The 17,960-nt window shown below is 42.1% G+C and overlaps 1 protein-coding gene across 2 annotated transcripts in view; it reads right to left on the bottom strand.

Annotated features, from left to right (window-relative positions):
• PPARGC1A (PPARG coactivator 1 alpha) overlaps window positions 1-17,960 on the bottom strand; it is a 657,911-nt gene that overhangs the window by 299,305 nt on the left and 340,646 nt on the right. The window contains exon 1 of one of the 2 annotated variants that reach the window (XM_019829685.3): window positions 7,216-7,380. The exons of the other annotated variant lie outside the window; for it this stretch is intronic. Within the exon in view, the coding sequence (XP_019685244.2) occupies window positions 7,216-7,284 (69 nt within the window). The 5' untranslated portion in view covers window positions 7,285-7,380. Of the gene's footprint in view, window positions 1-7,215; window positions 7,381-17,960 lie in introns of those variants that run through there. 2 annotated transcript variants of the gene reach the window in all.

Below are 17,960 nucleotides of genomic sequence, written 5' to 3'. Positions count from 1 at the left end.
GGGTGAAAACAAACAATGACTTGTCACCCCAAGGTCTCTTCTAACTTTATGAAGCTATGATATTTGAATCTAAGAAATACACCAAACACTTCAGTTTTCTTGACCAAATGAATGAATGAATAAGTGAATGAGCCCCACATAATTTAAAAGGCAACAACAAAAAATTACAATCAGTAAGGAAAGGAGTCTTCTTAAGCATACCATTGTGTCAGAAACGTAACGATGGAGAAAAATTAGAACCTATGTTCTAACCAACCTAAACTCTTACATGTTCTACATTCAAAACATGTCTTGCTAGGTCCATCCTACCTCGGACACAAAGTTAGAACTGGTTGGTCTACATCCTCAGGTGCCAACTTTGACCTGATCCCTCACCACCATTTAACCACCATTTAATTTGGTATCTTGAAGCAGATTTCTCTAAACAAAGTGAACTCAAAATATGAGTCACCATCCCATTAATCCCAATGTGAAGGGCTTCAAACATTAAAAAAAAAAAAAAAAAAAAAAGAATCCTTTCCTGAGAGCAGAAAACACCACCAAACCTACTTATTTTCCTTCCTACATGGAAACCAAAACACAAGTGGTAATGGAATTGGAAGAGGGAGAGAGTACACCAAATTGTTTCTGTGCTTGGCATTATTTCAATGACACAATTCTGCTTCATTTTCCGTTAATAGAAATAATATCTTACACTTGTGTGATGCTTCCCAGCAGACAAGATTCTTTCTTTTTTTTTAATGCTTTACGTTTATTTATTTTTGAGAGAGCGTATGAGCGGGGGAGGGGCAGAGGGAGAGAGGGAAAGAGAGAATCCCAAGCAGGCTCTACACTGTCAGTGCGAAGCCTGATGTGGGGCTTGAACTCATGAACCCTAAGATCATGACCTGAACTGAAATCAAGAGTCGGACACTCAACTAATTGAGCCAGCCAGGCACCCCAGACAAGGTTCTTTCAAACACACACGACACCACTGAATTTTTACCTGGGGCGGGGTTCGGGGGGGAGGTGGATATATTTCCCCCCATCATACAGAGGAGGAAACAGTTCAGAGATGAGGGACTTGCCTGAGACCACACATCTAGGACCAGCAGATCTTCCTAAATTAGCCCTCCAGCTTCCAGGACCACCATTTCCCATACATCATGGCCTGCTGGGTACGGACCTACTGGTTACTCTGTGAGCCTTGCTGGATCGTCCTTCACCATGTGCAACCTTTTTGGGACCTGTGGAGTTGGCATGCACCACCCTGAGAAACCGGACCAGTCCAATAACATTAGGAGACCTCCTGAACTCAGAGATGTGTACAACAGGCTGTTCGATGTGCCTCAGATAGAGATATCCACCATCATTGAAGCAGGAGATCCTGGATTCTAAGTCAGGCCTTCACTGCCCCCAAATTATGTTCCTCCTGAAACACCTGGGTCTAATGCCATCTATTCTGTGAAATCATCTGGCCCCCTAGTTCCGCGTGGACAGACATAACCCTAGGGTTCTTACAAGTTCTGGATCCAGTCTGCTTTGGCCCAGGCCCAGGTACCAGTTACGTGCTCCTAACCTCTCTCAAACTTCCTTATCTACAAAATGAAGATATTACTCATATGTCCCTAATGCCACAATGGTAAGAATTCTATGAGTTAACACATGGAAAGTGCTTTCAAACAGCTCTTGGCACAAAGTAAGCTGTTCATCAGTGTATTCCTGGTGTTAGTACCTTCTCTGAGATTTTTGAGTCCTCACAGGGTTTTGTTTGTCCTCCTAGTATAAAATGCTAGATCATGGGGCGCCTGGGTGGCGCAGTCGGTTAAGCGTCCGACTTCAGCCAGGTCATGATCTCGCGGTCCGTGAGTTCGAGCCCCGCGTCGGGCTCTGGGCTGATGGCTCGGAGCCTGGAGCCTGTTTCCGATTCTGTGTCTCCCTCTCTCTCTGCCCCTCCCCTGTTCATGCTCTGTCTCTCTCTGTCCCAAAAATAAATAAACATTGAAAAAAAAATTTTAAATGCTAGATCACTCATATTTATTATAACTCTCCTCAACTGTTTTGTTAGTTATTACCTACCGACCGTATCATGAGCCCAGAGACCATGTCCTCTCTGGTAATTTTTTCAGATCACGGCACACATAGTCACCTAGACATCCTAAAGAAAAACCTGGGGGTCACTTGACTCTTCCCTTATCATCATACTCTACATCAGTCGATCACCACATCTTGAGGCTGGTATCTTCTAGATATTTCTGAATCCACCCCTCCGTCTCCATCTTGCTGCCACACCCCAACCAGTCCTCGCTTAAGATAGTGAAGCGGCTTCTTCACTGGATTTCTGGCCTCGACTCTTACGCACCCCAGTTTATCATCCACACGGAACTCGGAATGATCTTTCTTCAAAAAGAAATTTGATTCCTCCGTCAGGCCCCTACTTAAAAGCTCCCCATGCCTCCCCACCGCCATTTGAGGCTGTTTGGTCGGGCCACACAGGACCCGTTTCCTCCCTCTCTCTTTAGACTCATCTTGTAACACTCTTACCTCATCCTGAAAGGCTAAAACCACAGGACAACTCGCTGCTCAACACATACCTTAGAGTCTCTGCCCTTCCTGTCTCTGACCTCTTCTCTCTCTTGGCTTGAGCGCTCTTCCCAGTTCTTCGTCTGGCTTAAAGCGCTCCCACTGTTTAATCAGCTCCCATATCACCTCCTCCAGGCAATGCTTTAGACCAGAGGCTACTCCTCCTCAGTGTTTCCATGATACGGAGCATTTTCTGGCTATTCTATAATTATAATGACCTGCCGCACTTGTCCCACCATGACCTCAAGTTCAAGGGCATTGCCTCTAGCCAATTTCTCATCCGCTTAAGTGTGGATGTGCTCTGCACATAGTAGGTATCCAAAGAAGCACTGAATGCCTGATCTCATTACATAGACAACAGGTAATAGTAGCTGATACACTTAGCGGATGTTGCGGGTCACTTAATAGTTCTTACAGAAGTGCTCTTCTAAGCACTTTCCACAAATTAACACATTGACTCCCCGACAACCCTATATGGTAGCTAGGATAATTATCTCCATTTTCCAGGTGAATGGAGGATGAAACTGAAGCACAGAGAAGTTAAAAACTTTACCAATGTTACATAGTTAGAAACGGATGACACCAAGTTTAGAAGCCCTATGACTGGCTCTGGATGATCGGGGTTCTAAACACTTGACATTTATGCTGTTGTACCTGTCTAGACAGTGGTACCATGATCAGTTAAGATACCTAAACAGACATAGAAAGGATGGTTCAGCTCCAACTTCACAGATGAGAAAGTGGAGGCATAGGAAGTTCATGGAGAAGTGGTCCAGAGAAAAGACAGCCAAGGCTGAGGCTGGTGATCCCTGCCCCTCACTATGCAGCGGTGGAACTCGGGGCAGTCACTTGGCCTCCCTAGGCCTTATTTCTTCAAGTGCAGATCAGGGCCAGATCTTGTCTCTGCTTTCTTCCAGCTCAAGTTTGCAGTCCCCTTAGTTCGGCAACCTTCATCAGGGTTGAGTGTGTGCCAGGCTCCGTGATAAGTGCAGAGACACAGAGACAAACAAGATGCATCCCTGCCCTGAGGAATTTATCTTTTTGTGGGGGAGACAGGCGCAGACAGACAATATTGACAGCTGGGTTCGAAATGGCCACAGGGCCATTACTTCGGTTATTTTAAAGGGAACCACCCCCAAATAAAATGTTCTCCGGAAATGAGTCGTTCGCTCCTCCGTAAGGTCCTTCAACGGACAGTGGCCCAGAACGAGAAAGTAGCACCATGACTCCTCCTTCCCTCCAATGCCTCCCTCAAGCACAGTCCCCTCGTTTTACAACTAAGGAAGCAGTCACTGCCTTAAGTCAGTTTGTCAGTGGTCAGATGACTCCCTGGTGGCATAAGCCACTCCCACCTCTGTGTCCGAGGCTCTAGAGGCCCTCGCATAGTCGCACTATGAGAGGTGGGAGCATTAACTTGGACACAGCTGCTATTTGGTTTTCCAGTATGGGGTATATGCTTAACTGAATTTTCAGATTTACAGTCAATTCCAGAAATTGCATCTACTTTATTTCCAACTCCATGGGTAAGCTGGTTCATTTAAGGCAAACAGCGTCCGATTAAAACACATTCTGCAGAAATAAGTGAGCAAGCCATTTTTGCCCAACTCTTAATTTAAAAGAAAAACAAAAAGCCAAAAAACTATCAGAGGGACTTCTCAAAGACCAAATCCCACCACATCATTGTGAGATGAGACAGTTAAAATATGCATGATCAAAATATCATTTGAAAATACACTCCAAGAGGCAGTCTTGTAGAAGGCTGGAGGCCTCAGGGCCAATCTCAGTGGGTCCACATCTCTTTTCAGCATCTTATCAGCTGTGTGACCCTGGGCATGTTCCCTCATACCGCTGAGTCTCAGTCTCCCCAGCTGTATAATAGGATCACATAATATTTGTCCGTCAGAGTACTTGTAAGAATTAGAAATGCAACTTTGTGCCTGGTATAGAGCAAGGGTTAAAAAATAAAACTCTTAAAAAACATTTCATTAAAGTCGTAATGATTCAGAGATTGATTATTCCATTAGAAGATCGGCACGCTTTCTCCCTTTTTTTCCTTTTGCTCCCTGCCTGCCCACGTCACAGCTGTTCATAAGCTAGCATTCCGTAAGATAAAAAAGGAGATAAAATTCAATTCAGACCCCAATGGAATTGGTATTGGAGTCCAACAAGCCTGAACTTGAGCCCTGCATGGCTTTCCACAAGTCAGGTAACCTTCTCTAGTCTTCATTTCCTTCATCTGTATCATGGAGGCAATCATAGCATCCTTCCAGGCTTCTTATGAAGATGTGAACAACCACACACACACACACACACACACACACATGCATATGCACACTCACACATACACAAAATCCCTAGCACTGTGACTGATAAAGAGTAGGTAGCTAGGAGAGTACTGGATCATTTTCAGTAAGAAATGTAGTCCTTGGCTAAACTAAAGCTTCAGCATCACCCACAATTTGTTTTATTATTATTGTTTAAGTTTATTTACTTATTTTGAGAGAGAGAAAGAGACCGCGCAAGCAGGGGAGGGACGGAGAGAGAGAGAATCCCAAGCAGGCTCCACGCTGTCCGCGCAGAGGCTCGCAGTGTGAGGCTCGATCCCACGAACCTTGAGATCATGACCGGAGCCAAAATCAAGAGTCAGACGCTTACCTGACTGAGCCACCCAGGTGCCCCCACAATTTGTTTAAAAAAACCCAACTCCATCACTACCATGGATGGCTAAAAGAAATCATTCAAACAATAAAACTCTGACATCTCGTGTCATTAGATTTCATTTCCTCCCTTGGGGACAACTGCAGTATCAGCAGAAGTGGGGTGACTTCGTGCATGTGAGGACCTGGCGGGACGATCCTGATGACCGGAGGGTGGTGACAACAAGCAACCCTTAATAGGGTGAAGCAGGTGAGTCTGGACCTGACACACTGGACGTCTTTTCCATCCAACGCCACGCATTACCAAGAGTCAGGGAGACCAAATCGGAGATTAATTAGGATGTTCTTTTCATAGCCACTGCTTCCACTACCTAGAGGGAGAGCTTAGGTTATCAAATGGAAATGAAGGGGTTGACCAGCTATACCAGGATCACATCTTTGGAAGCAAGCAGCGAAGAGAACGTGTTCATTATTTGCCTTTGGGAAATTACTAAGCTAAAAGGTCATGGGATGCTAACATTATAGGACACATGCTTTTTTACATAAACATTTAGATTTCATGTTTCAAATTTAAATATTTTGTCTACAGAGATCTCTGAGTCACCTGCTCACATCCTTCTTCCTTTAATCCTCCCTTGAGGCAAAGACTATATATAAAATGCTAACTTTCTAAAGGAAAACACATAAACAAAAGACAAAAATCCTACAGTCACATCCACCTACCATAAGATATCTGAATATTTGCTTAGACCCCCTGGAGACCCACCACATGACATTCTCAAAGTAGCACGCAGAGATTCATTCTGTATCCCTTCCTACTTCCTAAATAATGCTCCCACTCAAAGTGGAAGGATGCCAATTTCATGGCAGGCTGAAGGATGTTTATTCTGGAAGCTCCTTACTTAACACCACATTGCTTAGAACAGAACATACCTGTCAATATCAGTACCACATTTCCCCAAGATTTCTCCCGCAGAGGAGAAATTTTAAGAAAAGTTTCCCTCTCTTTACAAAAAGAGAGAATTATTTTTTATAATTGGTGTTGAAAATCAACAAATTCCTGAGTCGCCATTTTTCTGTGAAACTTCCTTCTATAGACAAAATGGAAAATCACAGTTTCACTTTATCCGACACCACCCAAAAGAAACGCTTCATGCATGGAAGTGTTCTTTTTCCATAAGGCAGCAGCATTTAAGGGGGAAAAAAAACAGCTCTGCATCGCTCTTCAATATTGTTGTCTAATTAAATGGCAATGGAGTGGATGCGTAAAAATATGCATTAGAGGTGTGTAATGTGTAATGTGAAGAAGAGTAATCAAAGCCATTCACCAGGATTTAGGAAGGGATTTCAGTTGGCAGCTTACGAGACAGGAGCATATAATTTTGCTAATTTGAAATAGGTATTGTAACGTATAAACATTACTGCTTTGCATATTTTAATGAAAACTACCTCTACACCAAAATGATTTCTTTAGCTTGAACTCTCTGCATACCACAGAGCTTCTACCTCGTATGAGTTCAGCATAAATAAGAAAGGCACGCAAGCTGCATTAAAAGAATGGTCACCTCATTAAAATAGGTTAAAACCAAGCCCCTTTTTCCAACCTACTGTAACAACATAAAGTAAGTCTGATGACAGGTGTTGTATTAAATTTTTATATTACAATGAACTTGTACTCACACAAACCAAATCTGCATGTTTCCTTTGATATACACCTGCAACTTGTGAATTCGTGGCCTTTATTAAGAAAGTATAAATTCAGCAACATCTATAGATTTGTAAAACTCTATTAACTTGCTGGCGAATATCGAGTAAATTCATTTGGAGTCTTCTTTGCATGGTTTACAAAGAAATGGAAATTAACAAGGACTTTTCCCAAATGGATGTGCCCGCAGATAAAGCAGTTCTGCAAACAGACTGATGTGAATTACCTACACTTGGGCTAAAAAGTTGAGAGAGAGATCTGGGTCCGTCTGGAGCTGAGGACGTCACTTACCTGCCAGCTCACTTCTCGCTGAAGGCCTTTTTTCCAGTCTTCTTCCAGCCTGGGGGAGGTCTCATCCATTGCTGATGCTGCTTGCGCAAACTGGATCCGCCAGTGGCTGTAACTCCCTTTCGTTGCAAGCCTTTACCAAAGCGGCAGCGAGGGCAGTTCAGGGGCAGACTGTCATGGAGAAAATGCCAGGCCAGAGGATGAGGGATCGGGCAGGAAGAAGCCACATGGGAGTAAATTTGGGATACATGGGGCTACCCTGACAGCTGCCAACTGGCCAGGCGGGAGGCCAGCTCAGCCATTGAGCGTCCAGAGATTAGGAACAACTAAGCTCCAGGGCCAGCAGACAATGGGTTATTCTTATGTTTCTGGCATAAAGGTTAGAGGAGGGAAATGTGAAGGCATGCTCTATGCCCTAGAAAGGCGCACTTGTGTGTGTGCTCCTATCTTCTCCTCACCCCAACACCACACACACACACATGCACACACACGCACACACCAGAATTTGCATTGTTCTGCAGGATGGCATCAATAGGTTGGAATATCCTGGAAGTAATAAGCTATTTTACATAGAGGCAACACATTTCATTTGAACACATCTCCCCCAGCACCATATGAATCACTCAGCAGCCAGTAAACATGAATAACAGCAAGCTCCCTCGGGTAAAAAATAGACCGATCCCTATAGTTGAATCCTGAGGACCTACAGTCCCTGCTTTCACCCCCCACAGAACGTTGTACTGCAGGCACTCAACCCTGACCGTGGACCTCAACCCTTTTTGCAAATGATTATCCGAAATGAGCAGAGGCTTCAGTTTGGCCAGATTGCTCAAAATATGAGGCTAAACCAAGCCAGCTCCAACCAAACTCTGTCCTGCTTCAGTGGTTTCTCACACAGAATGACCCTCTCCTGCTCTTAAGAACTCATTACCTATAGTTGTAAGACCTGTAGCTGGCACTATCGTCAAAAGCTCCTACTTCTTCTCAGTGAGAACAGTGGTCCTCAAACTCGGCTGTGCAACAGAATCAACTGGGAAGCTCTACAAAATATTGCCACCAAAGCTTCATCCCCTTGAGAACCCAGGATTAAAATCGCAAAACTCAGTTTTGAGTATCATTTGAGGTTTCTCGAATCTGATCACTCTTCTGATGCCTGAATCCCCAGGATGCTACCGATCCCCATCCAAAATGTGCTTATACCCCCAGAGACGGTCAACTCACCACCTCCTGAGACAGTCTGGTTTCATGGTTGAAAGCTTTGTCCTCAATTGACATCCTTCCCCCTGTAACTTCCATAACTGTACTGTTTTTTTTTTTTTTTTTATTCCATAAGGAGTAAGTCTAAAGCCTATTCTGTAGGACAGCCCTTCAAAGATCCAAAGACAATAGTGGTCCATGCCTCAAGTCTCTGCCGACGTGTGTCTTTTCCAGGTGAGATCTCCCTAGTTCCTTCAGCAAACCAGGTGAGAGGGTTTCGGGTAATTTCTCCATCCTGGTTACTGGCCTCAAAATATATTCCGCTATCTCTAGTGATAGTGATCGTAATATTCTAGAAGTCAGTGTCGTATTTCTGCTATGATCTACCATTACACACAGAGCCCAATTATCACCTAAAATCCTCCCAACAACAACCACCATAATAATAGGAAGAGCAGCCAGCATTTACTGGGCCTGGACCTAGGTATCCAGCGCTGTTTTAAGTGCTCTATTGGCCCTACCTTTTTTATTCTTCACCAAGATTCTATGAAGCCATCATCACACTCCTGATTTATAGATGGAGAATTCACAAAACACAGACATCTGCTCAGGTGATGGCCAAGAGTTAATCCAGATGTGACTCCAATGCCGTAGATCCTTACTTCATGCCAGCCAATGCCCCTTCCCCTGTGGAGTCTTGGACCCCATTGCCTGTGTTAACAATCACACGTCACTGATAACAGTGTCACTGTCGATTAGCGCACATAGGTTTGCTCACACTTTCAGATGATCGATGAACACGTTTTGTAGACTAGGAATTTCCACACAAGCCTAACCTGCCATTATTATCCTCTTAATACCTACAAGACTATACCTTCCACCTCACCTCTAGCAAAGCAGATACCTGAAAACCCTTCCTGCACTTGCTTGGCTTCTCTCTTTTGTTGAGAATATTCAGATGGCGCTTCAGGGATTGTCCCAAGGTGTAAAAAGAGAAAGGCCAGAGGGACAAGGGTCCGGAACATTTTCCCAGACACTAGACTCAGTGGCAGCCTCACCAATCATCAGTTCTTCCCCGTCTCCTATAAACACTGATCAACAGGACTCCACAAGGCAAGCTGGAGCAATCGGTTTCATCATTTGAATCAAACCATCTGAAAAGCAGCTCAATCAACTTTCACAGAAGGCAGGACACATAACGGTTGACTATAGACTCTGACGTCAAACAGACCTAGGTTTGTTTAGCAGCCCCATTATGACGTAGCTCCAGATCCCTGGGCAGGTCACCCAACCTCTCCGAACCCTACTTTACACACCCAACCTCTCTGAACCTAGTAAAAGGGAGGTATTATCATCTCAGTTAGGCATATGATTGCTCATCAACATCTGGTTTTCTTCTATTCCAGTCAAACAGCGAGACCGCATTGCATTAAACTCTTTAAAATTAACCATAAGCACACGGCACATTTTTGCCAATGAAATACAAGAAAAATGATGGGTATCACTTCCGAAAGGGAGGTAACTGACTGTCAGCCTACCCTTTCCCCGTAAGGCAGTGATGACGAGGCATTTGTTGATAAGATGTGCCTTAACACAAAAGCACACTAGACTGCTGAGCCAACTCATGGAGAACGGTTGCCTTGGTGAGTAACCTGGACCAACAAAAACTTCCAGGGTTGGCTGTTTCCTCAGCATAACCTAGCCCACCCTGGCCAATACACCACTCTTGCTATTTGGAGTTGTTGTAAGAAGAACATGACGTTATCCAACTAGAGCATTTACCACAAGCACTGAGTAAGTCTGCAATATTATTTTAAATAGATCCCATTACAAGGGCAGTCTGTTCTACATGTGTCCCTCATACTCCACTATTCCCCCTTCTTTTACAGCTGCTCATAAGTTACTAGCATTAAGCGTGGCAATTTCTACAGATGATGTAGAAATATGAATTTTAAAACGAAAGGGGGAAGAGTGTTCAATAATGCAGTGTCACTCTGTCTCAGAATGCAAACTCAGAATAGCATGACTTTAATGCTACTTAGCATTTAGCAAGGAATTTAATGAAAGCAAAATGAAGCATCAAATAATAAATGTAGGTCAATATAAATTCACTACTGATAGAATTAAAGTACACGTCGCCAAAATGTAAACATAATGAGAACATACATGAATAAAGGAGCTTATTAAATAACATAGCTTTTATTCACTATTCTTAAATCAAGCAACCAAAAAAAAGAATTCGTTTTGTTTCTGTCTTTGTTAAATGTTTTCATTAAAGGAAGTTTTGACAAGAAAATAAAGTATAAGGAAAGTACAGATAACACACTGGCCAGATCACGGCACTGTCATTTTAAGACACAAATTCTAACCTACTCTAGGACACCACTGAGAGAGTCTTTTTTTTTTTTTTCTAATGTTTAGTTATATTGAAAGAGAGAGAGAGAGAGCACACCCAGGCAGGATAGGGGAGAGAGAGAGGAGACAGAGAGAATTTCAAGCAGGCTCCACACCGTCAGCACAGAGCCTGACACAGGGTTCAATCCCAAGAACTGTGAGATCATGACCTGAGCCAAAATCAGGAGTTGGATGCTTAACTGACTGAGCCACCCATGTGCCCAGAGAGTCCTTTTTTAAAATGGTGTTCAAATGCAAGTGCTAATAACCATGACCTATGTTCTATGCATTGTATTGTGTACTCCCAAAGAGATACGTTGGAGTCCCAACGCTTGGTACCTCAAAATGTGACCTTACTTGGACACAGGGTTTTTACAAAGGTAATCAAGCTAAAACAAAGTCATTAGGATGAGTCTTGATCCAATATGACTAGTGTCTTTATAAAAAGGTTGGAATGTGGACAAAGACAGACACACATGGACAAGCCATGTGAAAATGAAGGCAGAGATAGGGCGATATATCTACAAGCCAAGCAACACCAAGGATTAATCACTATTTTTCCCTCAAGATAAGCAGCTTATTAAGAATATGATGACTAATAAGAAATAGAAAGAGTTTTAGAATTTATCACATTTTCCTTAGGAAAAAGTTAGATATAAAAATTAAAAAAAGGAAAAATCCATACAAAATGCATCGTCAGTCAATCCTCCCTTGATTTTAAGGAAACTTCTTTTACATTACACAGTAAACATGGGTTAATACTTTATGTTAAGAATCAAAAGTCTAGAAAATAAAGAGTTTTCCAGGTGAGTTAAACCACGCATTACACAGTACCCAATGAGGACACAATATGGCCATAAACCTGTTCTAGTGGGGCACCTAGGTGGCTCAGTTGGTTGGGTGCCTGACTTTGTTTCAGATCACAATCTCGAGGTTCGTGAATTCGAGCCCCGAGCTCTGAGCCCCCATCTGGGATCACTGCTGTCAGCATGGAGTCCCCTTCAGATCCTCTGTCCCCCTCTCTCTGCCTCTCCCCCGCTTGCGCTCTGTCAAAAATAAATCAAACATTTAAAAAATAAACCTGTTGTCATAGATGCAGATATTCTGTCTAAAGGAGAAAATGAAAGGAAGTCTGGGGGCAGGGGGGGCAGGGACACAGTGATGAAAGTTAGGAGGGAGCCAAGGAGTCTCCAGGCATAGAAGAAATGGATGGTCTTTTACCAACAGATAGGATTTTGTACAAACTTTCACTTGACAGCTGGGCTAGAAGTTTTATGAGTTCTTACCACCCATTTTATTGTACATTTTCCCTTCACACCCATTCTCTCAAAGTTTTCTGAGACATTTCCTTGTAAATGTTTACTTCTGTTTTTGCTTTTTGGTTTGCTTATGCCCTTTTTTTATTGGAAGCTAATAGTAAGGTGGGCATCTTCAGAAATGTGCTTCACGCAAAAAACTATAATAATGCATCAGAGGTGCCTGAATATTAACTCTAACAAAATAATACAAAAGCAAATAAGCAAACAGGAACCGCTGTCATAAGAATGATAAACCTAAAATAGATGAACTCTGGTCCTATAGTTGTATGTTGAAAAAGAGAAAAAAAAACAGAGTATTGGTCTTAAGTTTCACTAGAATAATTGTTTCACTAGAATAATTAATGTTTATCATTTCCCTGCATAAAATATCTAAACTGAACTACAGTGATACCCACAATAGAATAATGTGGCCTATAAAATACTCTCTCATATACCCATGTACTCTGGGTTGTACGCTTACCAAGATTCACTTGTGTTTGTTCCCAACCCTGTTTATGCCAGTTGTGCATGTTAATGTAATTACATAATTTAATTAAATAATATTTCCATAAAATATGAGTTGCAAGGGAAAGGGATGTGTTGCTTTCCTGAAACTAGTCAAATGCTTTGAAAAGATCCAATAAAGAAAAAAGGCTTTAAAATTTGCTGTTGCGGGGAAAAGGATCATAAAAATCTATACGAACTCTACTTGGGTTGCTAGTCAGTCTTTATATGCTTAATTCACTTTAACGAAACTGAACCTGGAATTTGTAGAGGTTCTTTTAGGGATATAGCTTATCGAAAAAAAGATCCCCCACCCCCAACTTACAGCAAAGTCCTTGGCTCCACAGCGAAATAATGGTGAATAAATGTACATTTATGAATTCTGAGCAAAAGTCAAATGTTTTATGTATGTATATGATTTATGATTCCCCAACTTAATCGACTTATATGATCAGTCAACAACCATTTTCAATCGTGTGGAAGAAAAAGCCTTCTACGATAAAAAAGAAAATGGTAAACTAGGAAGGACTTTTTCTTAACCTACGTATAATGAACAGAGATCGAAAGTAATAGGCTCAAATATGCAAACCAAGAAACAGAATCCATTTCAATACCCAAGTCTACTTATATCACTTAAGTGAGAAGCAGCTTAGCTATACTCATAAACATTAAATGTGTAAATCTGAACCACGTAGACTCCAATTAATTACTGCATGGTATTACCGTGTCTTCCTATAGCTATGTAATAATACCAACTGCCTATAATCGGAAGGATTTAGTAGACATTTATTGATGGAAATCAGATGATTTCATCCACAATGTCTGAATTGCTTTGATATGTTTGAGCCTGCAGCAAAATAATGTAATAAAAAACAACATACAGATGAGAACCTCAATTTTTCTCTACATATGAATCTGTCACTGATTTGAGAAGAATCAAATCTAAGTCCAACCAGGTGAAGATGTTCCATACATTATCCTTCCCGATTCGATATAAAAATATTTCCCTTTCTAGTATGTTCATGTACTGTTCCTGACTTTGTGGTACCCTGGACACAGAGAGAGCACAGAGATACAGAGTATTGTCTCAGCAAATGTTAAACAAAGCAGAGATGAATTACGGAATCTTTTCCTAAAGTTTACTTGAGAGACCATCTGAAGTCATAAGCCCTCAAATAGACTAATGAGTAGAGTGGAAAGGTAGATCTCATGAGTAGGATGAATGAGAAATAGGCTATCCGGTAGACTGGAAATGTCTTTCCCTCTTCTTTCTCTCCTCCCCCCTGCCCCCACCAAGAAAAGTCCTCCAGTAGTCCATCATGGAGCTGAAATTCTATCAGTCATATCTTTGGTTTTAAAAACTTTCCTATCACAATGAAACTGCACATACTCCTAGGAGGGGTAGCCTAAAGCCTTATCCCCTAACACCTTGTCACAAGTTATTTTCCAGTTTGGCTTGAAGAGTAAGACTTTGCAACCAGGCAAGGAACGATGGTAGGGATATTGGGAACTTCAGAAGAGGAGAAAGGCTTGGAGCAGAGAAGGTTAAGGATGGCCAAAGTCCCTGAGGCACAAATAAATTTCTGAAATAAGAATTTAAAGACTCATGAAAATTGACTTTATCAGCCACCAAGTTCTTTTGATTAAAGATTATTAAAAACAACCTGCTTGCTTTACATACTTACACACATACTTAGGTTCTCATTGCTGTTATGAAACAGAAGTTGACATGGGTGGAAGGGTGGGAGGGGGTGTTGGGCATTTCTTCCCTCTTCACTTACTCTTTTGTTTTTTATTTTTATTTATTTATTTTTGAAAGAGAGAGAATGCATGTGTCTGGGGCAGTGGCAGAGAAAGAAAGGGAGACAGAGAATCTCAAGTAGAGCCCAACTGAACCAGCCAGGTGCCCCTCCTTTTCATTTACTCTTAATAGTAATATCTTAACACAAGGGAAAGCTCAGATACCATTTGCGAATTTTCAAAATAGGAGTGAATTAGGATGTGAATTTGGTTGCAAGATAGGCTGAGGACTTGTCACTACAGACCAGCATCACCTAGGAGCTTGTTAGAAATGTCAAATCTCAGGCCCCACTCCACATCTACAGAAGTTCATTTGCATTTTAACAAGGCTAATTCATTAAGTGTAAGAAACAATTGGCTAGGGAGACTTTCCTTGAAGGCCTACTTGCATAGCAAGCTTATTATTATTATTATTATTATTATTATTATTATTATGAGTATAGATTTAAAGCAGCTTAGAAACAGAATGACTGATAAATGTTATAGGGAAGAGATTAGTCCCCAGCCAAGAAACTGCTTGGTGCTCCCTCTGGAGAACCTTCTCAGTGATCTCACTTTCAAAATTACATAAGAATTTTTATAAGTATGATACGATTGGTGTGAAGGGCAGGACTCCCACCCTTCAATCAGTCAACAATCTCAACATACATGACTATTCCTCTTAGTAGTTCCGAAAAACAGCTGATGACAAGTGAAAGACACCTCCTCTGGACATTTAGATGACTGATTTTGTATAAATCAATTTTGAGTGCCACAAAATGTCAGAAAATACCAAATGAGGAGAAAAGAATCAATAGATAACCCTGGAATTAAATGAGAGATGAATAATCTTTACCAACTAAAATAAATTAAGCCATGAAAACCAAGTCAAAGTAACATCAAGGATTTGACTAAAAACCACACACACACACACACACACACACACACACACACACACACAAATAGTATATAGATCCTCCTTGACTTATGATGGGGTTACATCCTGATAAACCTATAGTACGTCGAAAATATCATAAGTCAAAATTGCACTTAATAATACACCTTAATGTGTGCTCAGAACACTTACATTAGCCTACCGTTGGGCAAGATCAGAAAGCCTATTTTATAATATAGTGTTAGCTATCTTATATAACTTATTGAAGACTGTACTCAAAGTGAAAAAAACCAGAATGGTTGTCTGGGTACAGAATGGTCATGTGTCAGTGGTTTACCCTTGTGATCACGTGGCTGGGTGAGAGCTCCGGCTCACTGCCACTGCCCAGCACCACGAAGGTATCCTATGCATATCACCAGCCCATGAAAAGATCCAAATTCCAAGTTCAAAACCCAAAATACAGGTTCTCCTGAATGTGTATCACTTTTACCCCATCAGAAAGTCAAAAAATCCTAAAGCAAACCATCATAAATTGTGTCTACAATTTAGAGGTAAGGCCACTGGCTACAAACATGGCTGTTCATTCTTTTTCCAGAAAAGCATTATGACAGGAACTACAAAATGAGAGCTGAATTCATACTTTCTAGCTTCTGTCTGAACAGCCATAATTTTTAAAGGTTCTACAACAAAGAAACCAATTTGCAGATGCAGACCATGTATTAACCTAGCAACCAGGAAACTAAGCATACATTCGTTCAGCACTTTCAGCATTTAGAGAGTAGAGGTAGGGGGACAAACTCTACAACGTATTTAGTTCACTTTATTTTATATTTTAAATGTGCCTATTAGAGCTATTAAATAAACCAGAAATTTATAGACAGACCAAATGTGGAAGTTCAACTTCAATGTTTTTCTGAGTACTAAACTGGCATCAGAGATAAATCCAGTCCTGTAACAGAAACCAAGACAGGTGTCTTTCTTGATAAGTAAACAGAGGCAAAGTAGTGTCTTCATATCATTTTGTTATACATGGATACTCAAAGCATGAATTAGACACCTACTGTGTGCTAAGAATGGTGCCGGTTACTGGTGATTAAGAGAAGGAGAGGATACGCACGTGTCTTCACCGTCCTCTGGGCAGAAAGCTAGGTAAGCAAATCATTTCAGCCACGAATAATATCTGAGCTATGGAGACAGAAACGTGTTTGCACTAACTACCCCAGGGAGCCATACTATCCCACCCCCCTACCCCAACATAGTTCGACTCTAGAAGTCCCATCCATACGGCAGCGTCCTTTTTAAGAAGAGCAGCATGGAGACCCTGCCCCAACCCTTGATGTAAAATCTAGCTTTAAGGGTTTGGGAGGTAGTGTTTTTCAATAAAATAGTTTCTGAAATAGTTCCACAGCAACGTAAACCACAGCACCAGGACTCGACGGTACTCTGACCTGTGGATTATTTTTCGTTTCAGATTCCTTTCCAAAGCCAAATATCCACGCATGCCTGCAAGACACTGATGTCCACACAGACAAATGAACTCTCCTCTGATAGATTCCAGTTAACGGTTTGTAAAAACAGAGAAACTTGGGGACAAGGGTCCTTCTGACCTAACAGCCCATAGGCCCTGTTTCCTCAAAGGTCTCCTTCAGATGTAGACCCGCCCAAGATCAGCAGAGATGGTCTTTTAAATGGCATTTAACAAAGGCATGTTCCTTTGAAAAGCTGCCATCCTTAAAGACAGAGGGACAGGAGTGCACACGACAAAGAGATTCAACAGTGGAGCCTCTTTGAGAAGAATTAGTGAGTGGGTGGAGGCTTGGATTGGGCAGAAAGAGGGCTCTCTGGGACCTTTCTAATTCCACCTCATTGGAAGAAACTGTGCGATGTTTCTAGCAGTTCCATCTCTCAGGAAGGGGTTGTGGGAACAGCAGAGGAAGCAGAGGCTGGGACACCTTTCCTCCAAAAGGCAGCCCACATAGAGCATAGATCTAACACTTGTAGATGCAACTTCGCATCTCAAGCCGAGTCTGCCGCCCTACCTAAAACAGCACCGGGAATCGAGACCGCGAACAAATTTGGAAACCAAATTAAGCCAAGACCATCCTGCAGATGGTGAAGACATAGTAAATATACCAAACCAGGGGCCTGGATCATGTCATTGCTCTAGAAGAATCCCTGGAATCACCCTTTGTTACAATGGCAGACGTACAGGCTAAAGGCATGCCGTGCGCTTTAGTCTTTGATACAGTTCTGTAAGGCATTATCATCTCCTCTACGGAGATGAAGGGAAGGAAGCATGGAAAACCAAGTTCGAAAACTTTCCAAAGTTCTCATGGCCTGTAAGGGGTAGAACCTGGACTAAGTGGTGATCCCAGGGCCCATTCTGAGAGCCATCCCCACGCCCACTGTTCCTTCCTAATCAGCCTTTACAACAACGAAAGGCTGTGATGGCACCAGCCATCAGACTAAAGCCTCACCGGGGGAGTTTTCCAAGCCATCTCCCAGATCCACCCACAACAAATGGAAACGATGGGTCCTGAAGTATGTGGGAAATGCAAAGGCATGAAAGAATATACAAGACAGAGAGCAGAGCCCTCTAGCAGAGATCCTTGAGCTTCCACTACTTCAAGAAGCCCTAGTCCCTCCTTCTGGTTCAATGGGTACTCACACAGTTGTTTGCT

This window comes from Felis catus, chromosome B1, assembly GCF_018350175.1.
Source record: "Felis catus isolate Fca126 chromosome B1, F.catus_Fca126_mat1.0, whole genome shotgun sequence".
Taxonomy (NCBI): Eukaryota; Metazoa; Chordata; class Mammalia; order Carnivora; family Felidae; genus Felis; species Felis catus.
This window is presented reverse-complemented; position numbering and strand designations above follow the sequence as displayed.